The sequence below is a fragment of the Lissotriton vulgaris genome, chromosome 2_1 (genome assembly GCF_964263255.1).
Source record: "Lissotriton vulgaris chromosome 2_1, aLisVul1.2, whole genome shotgun sequence".
Taxonomy (NCBI): domain Eukaryota; kingdom Metazoa; phylum Chordata; class Amphibia; order Caudata; family Salamandridae; genus Lissotriton; species Lissotriton vulgaris.
The window spans coordinates 157,373,653-157,390,864 of record NC_141687.1 but is presented as its reverse complement, the minus strand read 5'-3'; the positions used below and the strand labels follow the sequence as shown (position 1 = coordinate 157,390,864).

Sequence of the window (17,212 nt, the reverse complement as noted above, 5' to 3'; positions counted from 1 at the left end):
TTCCATGTACTTCCACGTGTCTTTCTAGGTGCAGTGGCGGGGCCAGCTACGGCGGAGTTGTCCATTTGGATAGTTGGTCATTCCTTTGAAAAATGGGCTAAACATAATGAACTTAAAAAGGGGAAAGGTTTGTGTAGAATTCTGGTATGCGGCCTGTTCCGTGGGTGTGAGGGTTCTGCTGGCGTATGCGACAGGGGCCCATTCTCCGCAGGTCTGTTGTTGGGCCAGAACAGCTCCTAGGCATATGGAGCAGGCATCCAACTCTAGCTGGTACTCATTTCGGGGGTCAAAGTACACCAGCGTCGTGTCTGCTGATATGGCGGCTTTCGTGAAGTGGAAGGCTTCTTCTTGCTCAGCTTCCCATACCCAGTGGCTGGTGGCTTTGGTGAGGTCTCGGAAAGGTCCAGTTAGATCAGATAGATTTTTGATGAAGCGGCCACAGTACGTGACCATGCCCAGGAAACTGCGGACGCCGGACACTGACGTCGGGGCGGGGGCATTTTGCACGTCCTTTACTTTGTCTAGGTCAGGACCAATACCCTTATCGGAGAAGCGATAGCCAAAGAAGCTGATGTTTTTTCCAAAAATTTGTACTACTCACGGTGAAAGTTGAGTCCACTGTCTCGGATGCGGGAGAACACGGCGTGGAGGCGCTGGACATGTTATTCCAGGGTGGGTGCATGTCATCGTTTACATTGAGTACACCTTCCAGTCCCTGGAGAACGTTCTTGACTATATTTTGGAACACTTTGGCAGTGCTAGAGATTCCGAAGTTGAGGCGAGTGTTGCGCCAAAAACCAGCATGGGTGGAAAACGTAGTGATAGGGCATCTTTGAGAACCATTTGGAGCCAGCTAGCTCTCCAATGATATCGTCAACAGTCGGGGTCAGGTGGCGCTCGCGTTTGAAGGCGAGGTTTGGAATACTTATGTCCACACAGATACGGACCGCTTCTGGTTGTTTTGGTTCTTCACGACGATGATGGGCGGCAGCCAGTGGGAGGGGCCACTCACCCGTTCGATGATTCCCGCCTTTTCCAGTAGGCGCAGCTCTGCTTCCAATTTGGGGCGGAGATGAAAGGCGATCCTCCCGTGACGGAGGGCGACCGGGGCAACCGACCTGTTTATGTGTAGTTGGACCTCTGGACATTTCAGCATCCGATTCCTTCAAATAGCGTTCCAAAATCTTGCAGCAGGTGGTCTAGACCGTTAGCATGTACGGTAAATGCAAAGTGGATCAGGCTGAGATCCTGTGCAGTCCGGCAGCCTAGCCAAAATCCTGAGCCTTCTCGTGACACATAGACTTTGGCCTGTTGGTGTGTCGATTCGTGAGAGAGGTTGGCTTGGAATACCCCGCATATCTTGAGTGGAGACCTGGTGCCGTAGGCATAGACCTGTACCCTGGTGGAGCGTAGTGTAGGGGGGTCGGCAAACCCTTGTAGACACTGGCTGCCATGAGGTTGATGGTCGCCCCTTTGTTGATCAGGGCATCTACTGCATGATCCTGTACCTTGACTTTGCACATGGGTGTAGCGTGTTGGGTGGCCGATAAGACGTTCAGCATTCTGATCACGTGGACGGTGGCGGTATCGGCCTCATTGTCATCCATGTCGCTGCTAACGGGACCATCGGGGAGGTTCAATTGCGCAAACTCCCCGCGGTGGGCCATATTGCTTCCTTCTTGATGTTGAACAGCATGCTTTGGAGAAGTGGTTTACCTTCCCTCAGGCACTGCAGGTCTTGCCCTGCGCTGGGCATGCACTGTGGTGAGGTAAAAGGCCACCACACCACCTGCAGGGGTGACTATGCGGGTTTTGCTGGGACGTCATAGCCTGGCGGATCTCGGGTGTGTTTCCTGAGTGTTGGTGTGGATGGCGCATACCGGTTCTTCCTTGACGGTGGCGGGGGGCTTGGGGTCCATATGTGCAGCTCTGGCCTTCGACAATTCTTTGGAGCGGCCAAGCATCAAGATGTCCCCTCATTGACTTGTAGTGTTCCTGCAAGACCCGTTCACGCAGTTTGGACGAACTGGGTTCGGATCTCGTCGTCCTCGTTTGGGAGGGTGCAGGTGCTCGCCAGTTCTTTTAATCTTGCATAGAAAACATCTACAGACTCTTCTGCTAGCTGGAGGGCCTGGCGGAGCAGAAACCGCTCGTAGTCAGGGTTGGCAAACGGCTCGAAGTATGCCGTGATGGCATCGCGCATTGAGGCGTAGTTTCTTGGGGGTCCTGCCTCCCACAAGAACTTGGTAATTTTGTGGATTTCCGCCCCTCTGATGTGAAGGAGCATGGGCCTCTGCTGTGGCGCCAGGATGTCCGCAGCTTCGAAAAAGTTCTCCAGACGCTCAACCTATGCCTTCCAGTGAGCAGCCTGGGAGGGTGGGGGGCCGGTGATGGTGAATGGCTCAATAGGAGGGACAGACACCATATGGGCGCAGCAGTGTGCGTGACCATGGTGGCAGATTCCCTGCTGCGAGGCGTAGGCGGGCAGAGCACATGGCTTGAAGTGGTGTGGAGGGGGGAGATGTGCGGCTGCGCCGACTCACGGAAAGCCACAGCGTGGTGAGCAGGGCAGGTGAGGTGCAGTCGGTGAGCCCACTCAGACACTGGAGGGCGCTGTGGAGTGGGACAGGTACACACAGCCTGGGCACTGTGTGGCTGTGACAGGCAGGAGCGTGTCATTTTAAAGTGCTTTGTAGTGCTGGACAAGGCTGGCAGGCAGGCTTGCAGGCAAGAGTTGGCAGTCAGGCTTCCTCGTGGGCGGTAGGGTGGGCTGAGCCTGCTGAGTGCTGTGCTTCAGAAGCGCGTGGCCAGGAGGGTGCGGTGAAGCTGCGGGCGGGGAGCTAGGGCCGACGTTATTACCGGGCCTGAGAGCTGTCAGAGGTCCGCGGTGCCAAGGGATCAGGATCCGAAGGGCGCTGAAGAGGCCGCACGTGTGTGCGTGTGCGTGGCCCAAGGAGTTGCTGGAGCACGGAAAGAGGCCTCTGGCCGCCGGCGTGGGGCTCTGTGGAGGTGGCAGCGAAAGCGCGACCTGGCACTCGAGGGGTCAGGCAGGCGGTGCAGAAGGTGCGGTAGGGGCGTCTTCACACAGCCAGTGAAGAGGCAGGTGCAGTGAGTGTCGGCGGGCTGGGAAGACCACCTCGTCGCCAGTGTAGAGTTCTGGTATGTTACCTGGCTTGGCTACCACAGTGAGTCACACACCAGGCTATTTATTGATTTACACACGTGCTGGAGAAGTTAAGATAGGAGATACTTAATAGAGGTTTAAAGAATAGGTAAGAGGTTACAGGGATAAAGTTCAACAGTTAATGACCCAGTAGGGGTTTTCAAATAGTTGCAAGGAAAGGATAAAGGGGGAAACATCAGACATTGGGGAGGAATCAACGTAGGTGAATAAATGTATAGTGAGGTTTAGTTTTGTAAGGTAAAGGCCAAGGTTAATGTTGTGAGTTTTTTTTAAAATGTATTTATTCAATGCGATTTTATTTAGCGCAAACTTTACCCGAAGGTGTCAGAGCGCTTTACATAAGAACCAGTTGCAAAACATAAGGATTTAGGATTACATGCGTTACATAAAAGATACAAACAGAAAAAATTGCAAATGTACAAGATGTGAAGTTACACAAGGAGATACAGACAGAAAGAAAAATTGCAAATGTACAAGTAGTAAAGTCACTCAAGGAAAAGATACAAATGGATATACTCTAAGAGTCACATAGGAATGGTAGAGGTCAAAGGTCTACTGCATATACCAGTTGTAGTCTGTGTTGCGCCCCTGTTTGGCCCAAGTTTACCTGGGCATCCTTTCATGATTATGTGTCAAACTGCTGAAACAACTTTCAACTCAAACTGAAGCGAATTTGCATTCCCTCAACCGCAGATGACACTTGTGCAGGGTTGGCCCAGGGCAGAAAGTAGGACAAAGCAACAAAATAAAAATGGGTTTAATTAGTTCATCAGCTAGATAAAAGAGGTACACAGGTGCTGCAGATCGGGCAAGTTTTAAACTTGTAAGGACAGGCTGTAGAGGAGTTTTGCAAGATTTGGGAGACTGAGCGTATTTGTACTTGCTAGTACATGCAACGTTTGAGGAAATGAAAGGTATAAAAACTGTCTCGAAGGCAAGTTGTGTCAAAAAATATAATTCACGGTTAGAAGGCATTTGAGTCACGGTACGTTTGGCCAAACAGTGGCAACAAACTTTTAACGCGAACAGACTGTATATAACTGGTCCAAAACTCCGTCTGTAGAAGCCAGCTCCGCGCCGCTCTACCCTTTCCACCTTAAAAGTATTTCCCTGGGAAACCACCGAAAGGCCACGCCCACTGACTTTCGATTGGTTGGCGGAGCGGAAGAGAAAAGGAGACACAAACAGCCATTCGACGAATAGCCTGTGACGTTGTGATACACATTTTTAAGGCTATTGCGCTGGTGCACGTTTGGTCGCAGAAGGTGAGGGTGATAGCCGGGTCGCGAGCAGGTGAGTGGCTGGAGCAGGGATGCCAGACAGAGTAGTTTGCATGTGCTTTTTCCAGATATTTAAACGAACACATAAGTTTGATGCGTTTGAAATGTGTGTGTTGTACGTCATCGATTCTGTCTTTTCTTCCAGGAAAGCAACACGTTTTTTTCCATTCAGGTTCTTCGTCATCTGTGATTTTAACATCAAAATGGCTTCAGAGGTAAGCGCTGGACACTTTTTCCCCGTGTGTGTGTTTAGTGCTGTAATGTTTCTTACATGTGATGATGAGAGTTGTAATAATAATCATTTGTTTTAAAGATACGAACAAAGTCATGGTCATTGGTCGTATAGTTGCAGCCATAGCACATTTTCATTAAACCGAATAATGATATACTTGTTTAACCTCCCATCCCCCAATATTATTTTTTTAAATAAAAAGAATATGACGCCAGTGGTTGTTTGTAATAATTTATTGTAAGCACAAGTGGCGTTACCTTTGCCCTTCCTCACAACTCTGTAACAAAGATGGAAAGGATGCTCAGACCGCTCCTCCCGGGGAGCGAACCAAGGCCACTAGAACTCCTGAAACAGTTTTGGTAGCTAAAAATATTGAAAGTGCTAATCATGTTGTTGGCTTCTGCATAGGGACCACACACCAGCGACGTGTGTGTGTAACATGTACATGAGCCGTCTAACTTGCCCTCCATTGGACAGCTGCAGCATGTGCAGCAGCAGTGCACCTTTCCCTAACTTACTTAAAAGAGTTAGGCAGCCCCTCTCAGCGGGAGAAAGTTTCACTCACTGCAGGCAAAATGACCTTGGATGACAAGCAGGCCCGCTTGGGGTTTCCAAAAGGTACAGAGAGCCTAGCTGGGTGTAACGCAATGGGGCCTCTACCCAAACGGGGCGCAGGGTTCCTGGGAGCGGCTGGGGCAGACAGAGGCTGCAGGAGGTGACCCATCTCTGACATACTTAAATGTTGAGTGGCCCATACAGGCTGCAGAAGAAGTGAAGGTGCGTTCAAAATGGACCATCACATCCTATTAGCCCTACACACTATTTTTTAATCTTCCCTCCCACCCTACAAATAAAGGATACTTTTGTAGTGAGAGAGTAATGTTATCTTTAAAGTTACGCCCCCATACACCCAGTCTTCATAAGTGCTCCCTGAAATATGATTGAGCCCACCCCGCCATTTAGGAGTTGGAGTGAACCCGATGATGAAGCAAGTCACTACTAGAGCGAGTGAGGGTTATATAAGGAAAAAGGGTCTCTTTCCCTTCCCACCCACAATAGTGGGTGTGTTGCCACCTGGCGTACTGACAATCTCCCAGTCTTTTACCTTTTCTACAGGAGTCATCCTGGTTCCAGAGCGGATACTATTTTGTTTTTGAGTCTTCGACAGAGAGGACGTGTCCCTTCCATGCTCTTCACTGAGGACCTCTCTATCCTCCTAGGGTTCCCATTCGGGACCCTTAACCTTGTGTATAAAGTTAACAGGGAGCTACCTAAAGATCTTGCGTAGCAGGCACAGGGTGTAGAAGCAGGCAGATTAGACTTTATTGACCTGTTCTTCCACTGAAAGCTACCTGTCCGGGATAATGCAGAGGTTTCAAACATGGTCTGTTGAGGCCATGGTGGGCCGAGAATCTCCGACCATCATGCGCCGTTCCAGGGCGAGGTGTTGTTCCCAAATATGAGGGCTTCTGTCTGGTCCGTGTTGAGTTTGAGACAGTTGTCTTTCATCCATTCGGCAACGTTCAGCATGCAAGTGTGGAAGTGGGCTCTGGTGGTGGAGGGTTCTTCAGTCAATGAGCAAATGACAACCCCACCTAGCCATTCCCATTCAAGGATCATGCCACTTTCCCACCACTAACAGAATATGCATTAACCTACCTGATTGGTTTTGAGAATGTGGATGCCACAAGCACTGACCCTCTACTCCTACAGGGTTAAAGATACCTATTAAAGGAATAAAAATGGTAGTAAAATAGGAACCTGGGATTCAAAACTAGAAACTGGATTCCATGGTTGTGATTTATCCAACCTCGTCACCAAACTAAATCCCTAATGGAGGAAGTCATAAGCTGTTCTTTTTAAAAACACACCATCTTAGTAATGTTATTATGTTTGATTAGTTTGTACTCATTAATAGAACACATACAGCAAACAGAACTGTCTCTTGAAACTGATATTATTGCTCAGCAGTGCTACTGACATTATTATTATTTTCAGTCAAAGCGCCAGGATACCCGTTGGGTGACAGACACGCGCTATAAAAGATTACCAATACATACATACATACATTACTACCCTGGTCAACAGTAATAGTGGCATTATTATAACCTAGCTCAGCAGTACTACTGGCATTATTATAACCTAGCCCATCAATACTATTGATATCATCACCCACCTCAGAAGTACTACTGGTAATATATCACCTAGCTAGGTGGTACTATTGGCCTTAGTATCACCCAGCCCAGCAGTACTGCTTTTACCATCCCCATATCAATGAAAAACTGAATGTACTTTGTTACAGAGGTGACTTTGCTATTTGCCCCGTAACTGAAAGCTCTAAAGACGAATGGGTGCACGCCTTACAACAGAAAAGTGAGGAGACCAATTTGCCTAAAGAATAACATCGTACCCCCTGTCTTTTATGAGACCTGTTGTAACATCATGAAAGTTGACGTGCAAGGGAAGGGATTATCTGGCAGTTGTTTTCTTGGGCAAAGTGACATATACTGCAACTGGAATACAGGTGTAAAGAGATATTATTCAACTTGTGAGTACTTGCTTAAGTGATAGTACCCTGTTTTGCAGAAGGTGTTTTCATGGATGTTTTGTGGTGGAGAGAATGTCTTGGAATCGCAGGGGTGCTGCCTGAATACAGCTAAACCAATGTTATAATTTAAGCTATTTTATACATCTGACCGCTGGGCCCCCATATGTTTGCATATATGGAATCCTGCATTTCAGTATTAAGGGTGATGTTAGCATGGTACCCAAAATGAACCTTAATCTCTACTACTGATTTGTTTTCTTTTTTTTAGCTATGCTGCCCGTAAATAACTACATTATAAGCCACTCTCGGCACACCTCTAACTGTGCCAACCGCTACAAGCAAACAAAGACACTGTACCCAAGATCACACAGCTTCTACTCACCTCCAGCTACTCTCTGTATAACAACTGCAATAGTCTGCACACTCTCAACCACACTCCACACCACCTTGGATCGTGTTGCAGTTCACACAACTTGCAGTTCATTCCTGCCTCTATTCATAGAAATGATTCATATTGGTGTTTTACTAAAATATATATTATAAAGTATTGTGATTGACACTCTGTAAATCATGTATGGAGATCTGTGGTACTGCTCTCATTGGTCAGTAACATAGTGTTGTGAGGTGGGTCTCACCCTACAAAGGTTTCAACTTTTGTAATTTCTCACAAATTGGAAATGCAAGGAATCTGCTCGGCTACCTGGAGGCACATAGAAGCTACCCTGGGCTAGTAATGAGCTACTGCTAATATTCAAACTCCTTATTATGAAAAGTCTTTGCAAAAGATTTTTCGTACCATGAAGCCCTAAAGGCTGCTCAACCCTTCAGGTCCCAGCCTTTGCCATTACTCTAAGTGCAAAACTACCTTACAGTGGTCCTGCACATATTTTGGTTGATAAGTGGTGTGGGGCCCACTATGTATTCAGACATATACATATTTCACCCATGTTTGGTGAATAAGCTCATAGTAAAGGCTGCGCCTCTTTCTAATGATCGCATGCCATGCATAAAATTGGTGCGATGTGTCACGCATTTGAGTACTTCCTTGGGCATGTGGTAGTGCAAATATTCTCTCCCTAGATTGTATTTTGCCCCAAAGTAGGATTCGGGCAGACTCTGCTTTGCTTTCTTTTTATATAATGAACCCCGTGGTGTCTGGCAAACTGATATGGAGGTGGGCCCTGTGCACAAATGCTATTTATTAAATGTCTCAAACCATCTGAACGTATAACACCGAGTTTGCAGATCTCCATTGACTCCCTACTAAATCGACTTGAAGACACCAAAGCATGTTGGCTCTCAAGAGCAAGACATATGCCTTTGTGGTTCTCCTCATCTTCAGTTCTCCAGACATCCAAGCTTTGCATCCTGGGGATCCCTGGTAACGTCATGCTGAAGACGCGGGTGGGGATCTGGTGGGTTGTTAGTTGACGGGCCCATGGATAGCCTTTCCTATCCATGTTTGACCACCAAAATCCTGGAGACGCTACAACAACGGTCACTACAGAGACTGCCTTAACCTTGTACTTTCTCAACTCCTGTCTTGTCTTCCTCTTTCTATTCCTCGTGTTCTAAAACAGCTTTGGCAACGACTCGCACTTAATCCACTTTTGATGACTTTGCATTCAACAACCGTGGAGTTTTCGTGGATTTGCTGTAACACCGTAAAATCAGCAATTGGGTTGTAAAGAATGTGTAAAGCCAGAGCTCCAGTGAATGTGTTTATTACTGAAGTGTGGCTGCGGCACATTTAGTTGCTAAATGTTAATCCTCTCTCGAAATGTTAATCCTCTCTCGAGCCGCTGTAATAAAGAGTCCCAGGCGAAAGTACAACTTTCGAAGTGTATATTCAAACATACCTATAAGGACTTTTTTGTTGAAAGGGTTTCATAAAGCAAATAAATCAATTTTAAAGAAAAAAATCGTTTATAGCACATTTACATTGATTCACAGTGAACAAATAGCATCCAGAGCAGGGCTGCGGTCCAAGACAGACAGACAGACGGACCAAAGTCCCCTTAGTTAAGGGCACAAACTGTGCAAAGTCATGAGCTTTCTGTTCAAAACAAAAAGCGGTCATGAGCCTCTGTCTGAGGAGGTGCTAGAGCACAGGATCCTGCAGTGTTTGCAGTTAGGTTTAGGCTGTGGAAACATTATCTAACTTGCGCCGTACATTGGGACTCCGCATTTCATCTAGCTTGGACCCCTCAAAGTGTGGACTCGGCTCTCCTATCAGACCAGGAAAAAAGAAGGGAGCTTTGCTCTAAGAAGGCTTTCTTTACAAGAAGGTGCACTCTGAAAGTCTCTTTTTGAACTCTGTACCCCCCCTGCACTGTAAAATACAGTCAACCATCTTTTTGTGCAATTTCTTCTTTCTGCATTTTAATGAGCAAACCCTCTGCCTTCCTACTACATGAATTCACCTTTGCATTTGCCCCGAATTACATCCCCTAGCCCGCTTCACTTTGAGGTGGAGTATGGCAGCCTGCAGCAACTCTATCGTCCAAGTCTTACTATTAAAAGTGGGAAAGTTCTTCAACCATAACAGAGGTAGAATGATTGGAAGCAGAGCGTGGCCATAGCTGTGCATCAGCTCAGTGATGTGAGAACACGTGTGAGGGGCAGCCCGAAGGCTGAAGGCGTAGACACTGATTTCTGCCAGGTTCAAACTGGCTTAATTTCTCTCCTTTTCCATCCCGGTCACCATGGATTATCAAGTTGCACTCCCCAAGCAGCCAGTTAGTAGCTGAATGCTAACAAGCTACTGTCGAAATGGTGCAGCAGGACTGTGTGTATTTAGTGTGCCACCTAAGGCCAGCAGGACCATTGTAAAGTGCCTTACCACCCACCCATGTTCACATTAAGCGCGAGAGACCATTATCAGAGAAGCCATGCCCTCCCTTGGCACATTGGAACCGAAGGAGAAGATAGCAGAGAGACATATCTGGTATTCTGCTGCTTGGCATCTAAGCCTCAGCCAACCAGGCCAGAGCGTGTGAACCCTCATTCCCACCCCAGCTGCACGCATCAGAGAGTGGGGTGGGGGAGCCTTCATACACCTGGTAAAGAGATAGCATGCACAGCAATAATGCATCGTTTAGGTACCTCGCAATTTGGAAATCATCTTTACAGTGTATATTTTACACCCTGAGGCAATAAGAACCTGGTATTCCAATGTATGATTTGCACCCAAGACCAATGTGGAAGCTGTCAGAAGTGCAACGCGGCTTGGCGTTACTGTGCAGCATCCTATCTGCGATCTGGTCCTTCTGTAGGAGACGTATTTTCACGTGATAACGTCTTGATGTAATCAGAAACTTTCTCTTTGTCGATTTCTTTAGTTGGCCCGCCACATTCAAGAAGGTGTGTTTTACAGAATTAAGTGCCTCAATTATGTATTAGACTAACAAAGCAGAGCAGAAAAGTGAGGGATGCTACCATTGCAGATACATTATTTATCTGCATTAACCACAATAAATGTTTTGGAATGGGGGGGACTGAGGACAAATTATGGCGTAATGCATTGTCACATGGGGAAGGGGAGTTGATCACCAAAGGATCAGGGCTACTGCTGCTTAGAAGAATTGATATCAATCAAAACAGCGCCCTGATTTTATTAGATATATATCAGCAAAGTTCGATACGGTCAGCCATGCACAACTGTTGGCCAGAGTCACTGTTTGGGCATCTGTGGGTTGGCCTATCGCTGGCTAGGATTCTTCTTGTCAGGCCAGCCCCAGAGGATTCAGTTGGGTGAGTAGGTATTATTATTATTATTATATAAAATGTATACCGCGCTCAGTAACCCGGGGGGATCCCGGCGCTGTAGACACAGGAAGAGAACGCTCAACTAGGTATCGGACAGTGGCATCCTTACTTGCAGCGTTCCCCAAGGCTCTGCCCTGTCCCCACTCCTGTGTAACATGTACTTACAGCCGCTGGTAGCAGCCCTAGCCAGCCTGGACTGCAGAGTCTTCAACTACGCGGATGACACTTCGCTCATCCTCCGTATTGACAACTCTTCCGATGCGCATGATCGGGCACAAAATATTCTTAGATTTACAGTGAACTGGATGACAGCCAATTCACTGAAAATCAACCCGGATAAAACAGAAGTCCTTGTTATCCCCACCAAAAGCAACCTCTGGAGTGACCTTTTTAGCTCCAGGATCTAGGTGTCACCCCCACATCAGTGCCTGGGCTTAAAAGTTGATTCCGAGCTCTACATGGTCAACCATGTCTCCCTCCTTTCAACCACCTCATTACAGACGATTGTGTCAGCCACTATTGTCTCGAGGTTAGACTATGGCAATGCCTTATATATCGGCCTCCCCCAGAAACGTATTAATAAACTGCAGGTGGTACTGAATGACACAGCCCAAGAAGGTATCACGCTACCCTGCTGCTGTCTAAGCTGCACTGGCTCCCAGTGAGACAGAGAGCAAAATTTAAGGGCCTCTGCATCAACCACAAAGCAATCTATAGCCAAGCCCCTTACATTAAAGAACACCTCGAGAACTATGTTCCAGGCCGTACACTGCAGTCTTCCGAGGCCTGCCGACTGGCGATTCCACTATGCAACACTGCATCCAAAGGGGGCATAGCTTTCTCCGTCCTGGCTCCACAACTATGGAAACAACTGCCTGAACACCCACGTAAAGAACTTGCACTCCTCCTGTTCAGGAAGCAGCTCAAAACGGTCCTGTTTAGAGAAGCCTTAGACACAGTTTAGCTCCCTGTCCTTGCACTATTATTGTACCGCTAGTCAGGGCCGGACTGGCCATAGTGGGCACCAGGCAATCCCCCGGTGCGCCGCAAGGGTGGGGGCCGGGTTTGGGCCCCTGGGGGGTGTTTTTGTTACAGGCTCGTTTTTGCCGAAAACTGGCCCTGGCAAAGAGCTCGGCAGCACCCCCAACCCCCTGGGGGGTGGCAGCTGAGCACTTTGCCAGGGCCGGTTTTGGTTCCCAGTCCGGATCTGCGGCTAGTAGCTCTGGCCACTCTCTCCAAAGCGCTAAGAGACCTGCCGGTTATTATGCGCTATATAAATACCAGTTAACATTAGTTATAGTTATTGATTTATATAGCGCTGAATCACCCATGAGGGTATCTCGGCGCTTAGGCTGTGGAACCCTTCCTGGCTCTCCCTGTGAAGGGCAAAGCCAGGCATCCCAGCGCTGGTGGGGCCGTTGTGGAGATTAAGCAAGCTATTGCCCAGAGTTGCAGCGTGGGGCCCATGATTAGCGAGAAGGCACCGAAGCGAGAATTATCGAGTCCGTGGACATTGATCCTAGACCCTGCCGCGTCGGGAATTGAACCCTGGTCCTGGGCCTGATCTCTGCTTCAGGGTCTGCCGCCTCTAACCAGTGAACCACACTTCTCCACCAGTGAGCCACACTTCTCCATCCTACCATATGAATGTGTCAAGTAGGGATGATGAGGATGATGTGAGTCCATCATGGGGTAAAGAGTGGCCCAGGTGATCTAAAACATATTTTTGAAAACACCTTTTTGAGAAATTAACCAATCCCCTCCAGGTCTGAACTGTAAGGGAGGCAGTGGAATTCTTTTTGGATGACTCTTTAGAGTATCGGAGAGCCTTCTTGTCTGTTTAGCATTGTGGGTGCGCAGGTTTGACATACAAGCGAGGAGGCTGTATGTATTTGCCTAAGGATCGTGTTTTATTTTCAGAAGTAACAAGGGTTTGTGACTCAAGATGGTGTTCTTCCGGTTCCCCTTCTGATGTTGTCCTCATTGAGCGGGATGAAGATGTAGAGGGCGATGTTTCTTGCTCCTCGTCTTCGTGGTCAAGGGGGTCTCCCTGGAGGCTCATAAGAGAGGGAAAGAAGGAGCCGTCAGAATACAAGGTTTTGGGTTACTCCTGTAAGGTCGACCCTTCACCACACCTTAAAGTACTCAAATAGTATCGCTTTTTAGGGGGGAAGTGACAGCAGAAGTTTTTTAGTGAGTGCCTAGGGAAGTGACTAGGTGAAAAAAGGGTTTTTTGGGGTAAACAGAATGTTATCAGTAGGGGACGGTTCTTAAACTACTTCCCGCAAAGAAATATCATGTAATAGCATGAAATGAGGCGACCCGTTCCTACTGCTCGTGCCACACAGGAAGACCTTGCCTGTGCTTTGTTCCTACTGCTCGTGCCACACAGGAAGACCTTGCCTGTGCTTTGACCCCCACAGTAAAAAATGAAAGAAACAGACCACCCGACCTATACTCTGGGTCACGTCCAACTTCTTAGTGACGGTCTTGCCGCATGCAAACAAAGAGGAAAAACATGTTCCGCCTTTCACACTAGAGAGGGGCACAGGAGTATTACGGGGGTAATCCGCCCACGGCGTTACACCGGTGAGTCCCGCCTCAGATCCATGCAATTGGAGGAGTCAAGAAAGTCAATCCACTAGATATTAACCTGGGAATATTCAAACACTTGTGTGCTAGCTAACCAACTTCCTCTGGTGAATTGGGTCAGCAGCTGGGAGAATCTAGCAGCTTATCAGCACAGAGTTTCTCAGTAGACTACATAAGAAAGAAGAATACATTTAAGTCCTTACAGCACCGTCACCAGATGTAGGAGAGGAAATAATACTGGGGGTGCTGTTAATGACAAGGGTGCAGGAACCTAACTCATGCCTCTGACCAAGCCAAGGTTTGAGAAGATGAAGACTAACAGAGGAATATTTAAGGCTTGTGTCACTGCGATAAATGGCTCCTCAAAGTCCAGCTAAACTATGATTTTGAATTGAAAAGCTCATGAGATGCTAGAAGAGAAATTCAATATATTGTTCACAAGGAGGCACAATGCCTTTGTCAATTAATTGGCCAGACACTAGCTCAACAGAAAATGTGATAAATACTTTTAAAATGACCGATAAAGAAACCTGCCTGATCCTGATACCTGACTAGTATAACAAGTAATGTTGGCCAATTGGCCAATGTTTTGTAGTCCAGGTTTAGCTAGGTTTGTGTGTGTGTGTATGTGTGTGTGTATATATGTGTGTGATATTTCTCTGTCCTAGGTATAATATCTTTGACTACCTTCCTGAAGGGCTCTGTGGCCACCCCCTTCGAGGCTACTGGGGAATTCATCTCGCAGGTTGGGGACTTGAAGTCTGCTGCATGCTCTCGAATAGTTAGCAGGTATTTTATATAGGGACAGAATATTCACAACTGTCAGTGAAGTGATGGAATTCTATGTTTCTTCATTTGAGATGTAGCCTTGCATTCTCTTTTTGAGCCTTGAAGCCCCATTTCTTTCCTGAATATGTTGATTATTTCTTCTGTTGGACTTCAGATTGGGTATAGAGCTTAGCATAGACCGCTTGGACTTTCTTACCTAAAGGGTTTATCGGACCATTAGCTCAGCAAGGACAGTCAGGACCCCCTTAGCTAAAGCATTTAGCAACAAAGGAACCTCCGCTTCAGATTGGCACCTCGCCTCAAAATCGTACCATATAAGAAAAAACGTATCTGTTCCAGCAGCCAAACTATGGAACTCTTTACCCCCAAACATAAGATCCACGGATTACTACCTTATCATCTGAAGACTACTCAAGAGTTGGCTCTGCCCTACATACCCACCATACTCGAACATAAATATACAGCATATACCTGTGTATATAAGCATTTTTTGGACTATATATCAGCACACCTACGTATGTGTATTCCTTTGTATAAACGTGTGTAATAATTATGTTTTTAAATATATAGGTATTCGTAAGTTCTGCTTGACAAATGTACATATTACTTATGGTTATATTATTCTATGTTTAACATAAATATAGATCACTGCATAAATAAGTGCATGTTTATCATAACTATTTATATATAATTACTTCACTATTGAGTTACACAAAAAAAGGAAATTATAAAAAATTTAAAAAAACAAATTAGCTCAAATTACAGCAACACTTGATAGTCTATTTCCTAAATACAACTTTTACATATATACCTTCCATGTACTTATGTATCTTTATATGTATTACTTTACCACTAATTCAGCATCTCAGTGGACTACCCCATATCTCACCCTATACCTCTCTCATTGTATCCTCTACCTCCATTCTCTGAATCATCGTAAACCCCATTCTACTCCCCTTTCTAGACTCCTCCCTCCTCTACACCTCCTTGCATCATCTCAAACCTCTTTTACTACTCAGATCTCCCAAACTAATAACCCACTAATCCTGTTTGGGTTCCGAAGTAACATGCTACCTGCCGAAAAGCACTTCAACACCTCATCAGGGGTAGCAAGTGCTATATAAATGCAAACCCTTCCCTCTTCTATCCCTCCACTATCCTTTTTGAATCCTAATAACAAACTCACATGCCCACCGCTCAAATTAATTTCATATCTCCCTATGCTGATTCACCACTAATTCTCTTTGGGTTCCGAAGTAGAGTGCTACTAGCTGAAAAGCGCATTGATGCCTCGTTAGGGGTAGTAAGTGCTATATAAATGCAATTACAGTTTGTCAAAGCATTAGTCCAACAACCCTGCAAATCACTATTGTCCTGTTCTTGGCTTGTTTTGTTTTTGGATAATTTAGTTTTCCTTACCTCCGTTTGAAATAAAGCTTAAAGCTTGTTTTTCTTTTTTGCAACAGATCACCCAGGGCCAGATGTAGCTCACCAAATGCCGGTTGGTAACGGTCGATTTCGGGCGTTACCGACGGGTATTTGGTTTGTGACATGTAGGGGGCCTGAAATTTAGGGGGCCTGAAATGTACCGATTCGGTAAATTTACCGATTCGGTAAAATGGCAAATCGGTACATTTACCGAATCGGCAAATCTACATGTAGGTGGCACTGGAAACAGTGCCACAGGCCCTTTAGAATTCGTTATTTACCATCAAATACTATTTGATGGTAAATAATGAATTCCTGTGTACACCTGCTCCATGTGACACACATACATGCCCTTAGGGCATGTATGTGTGCGACATGGCACACAATCCTGAATCAGGGGTGCAACAGGGTGTCAAAGTGACACCCTGTCGCCCTTGTCAATTCGGTAATTTTACTGAATCAGTATTTACTGATTCGGTAATTACCATTGGTTCCTATGGGCCTTGAGGCTCATAGGAATCAATGGCACTTACCGAATCGGTAAATACCAATTCGGTAATTACCGAATATTGCCGAATCGTTAATTTATTCGGTAAATATACCTACATAGCATTTACCTATTTGTAAATACCGAATCAGTAAAATTCGGTATTTACCAATCGGTAAATACTAATTACCTACATCGGGCCCCCACCCTTTTAGTTAAACTGTTGTACACTTACTTCTTCTGCACAGCAGTTGCTGTATGAAGAGACATAACATCATTCAAGTCTGGATATGTCCCTTAACAGATGTCCAGCCTTAAAAGTTAGATGTGTTTACTTGTGGCGTCCCACAATGGAGATGGAGGACCCTCATAAAGAAGCCTGAAGGCATCTAAGATGTGATTTGTCTAATCTGAAATGTTCTAATTGATGTTCTCTCACCCCTTATAGGTTTAGGTTAATAAAATATTCAAAAACAATTTTCCTCCTGGAGCTATGAGTTATTACATCTACTGCTGATACAGGTTTATGAAGGGAAACAACCTTTACAACGCAACTTTTACAATGCACTACCATTAGAACAAAACTTTTACAACGCAACATCCATTACAACGCATGCATTTACAACGCAACCATTACAACGCACAACACTACAACGCACACCACTACAACGCATGTCATTACAGCGCAGTCATTACAACGCATACCATTACAACGCATAGTATTACAACACATAGTACCCTTACACTATCCGACATATACCCTACTGTTGCACCCCCTGGAGTTAGAATAGTAATTTTTACCCCTTCACTATCCAACACTTACCCTACTGTTGCACCCCCTGGAGTTAGAATAGTAATTGTAACCCCTACACTATCCAACACTTACCCTACTGTTGCACCCCCC

General features: G+C 46.2%; 1 protein-coding gene across 1 annotated transcript in view; it reads left to right on the top strand.

Annotated features, from left to right (window-relative positions):
* The first annotated feature begins 4,442 nt into the window (after nt 1-4,442).
* ASL (argininosuccinate lyase) overlaps nt 4,443-17,212 on the top strand; it is a 150,398-nt gene continuing 137,628 nt past the window's right edge. Inside the window, exons 1-2 of the mRNA XM_086954622.1 lie at nt 4,443-4,477; nt 4,610-4,679. Of these exons, the coding sequence (XP_086810748.1) occupies nt 4,668-4,679 (12 nt within the window). The 5' untranslated portion in view covers nt 4,443-4,477; nt 4,610-4,667. The remainder of the gene's footprint in view (nt 4,478-4,609; nt 4,680-17,212) is intronic.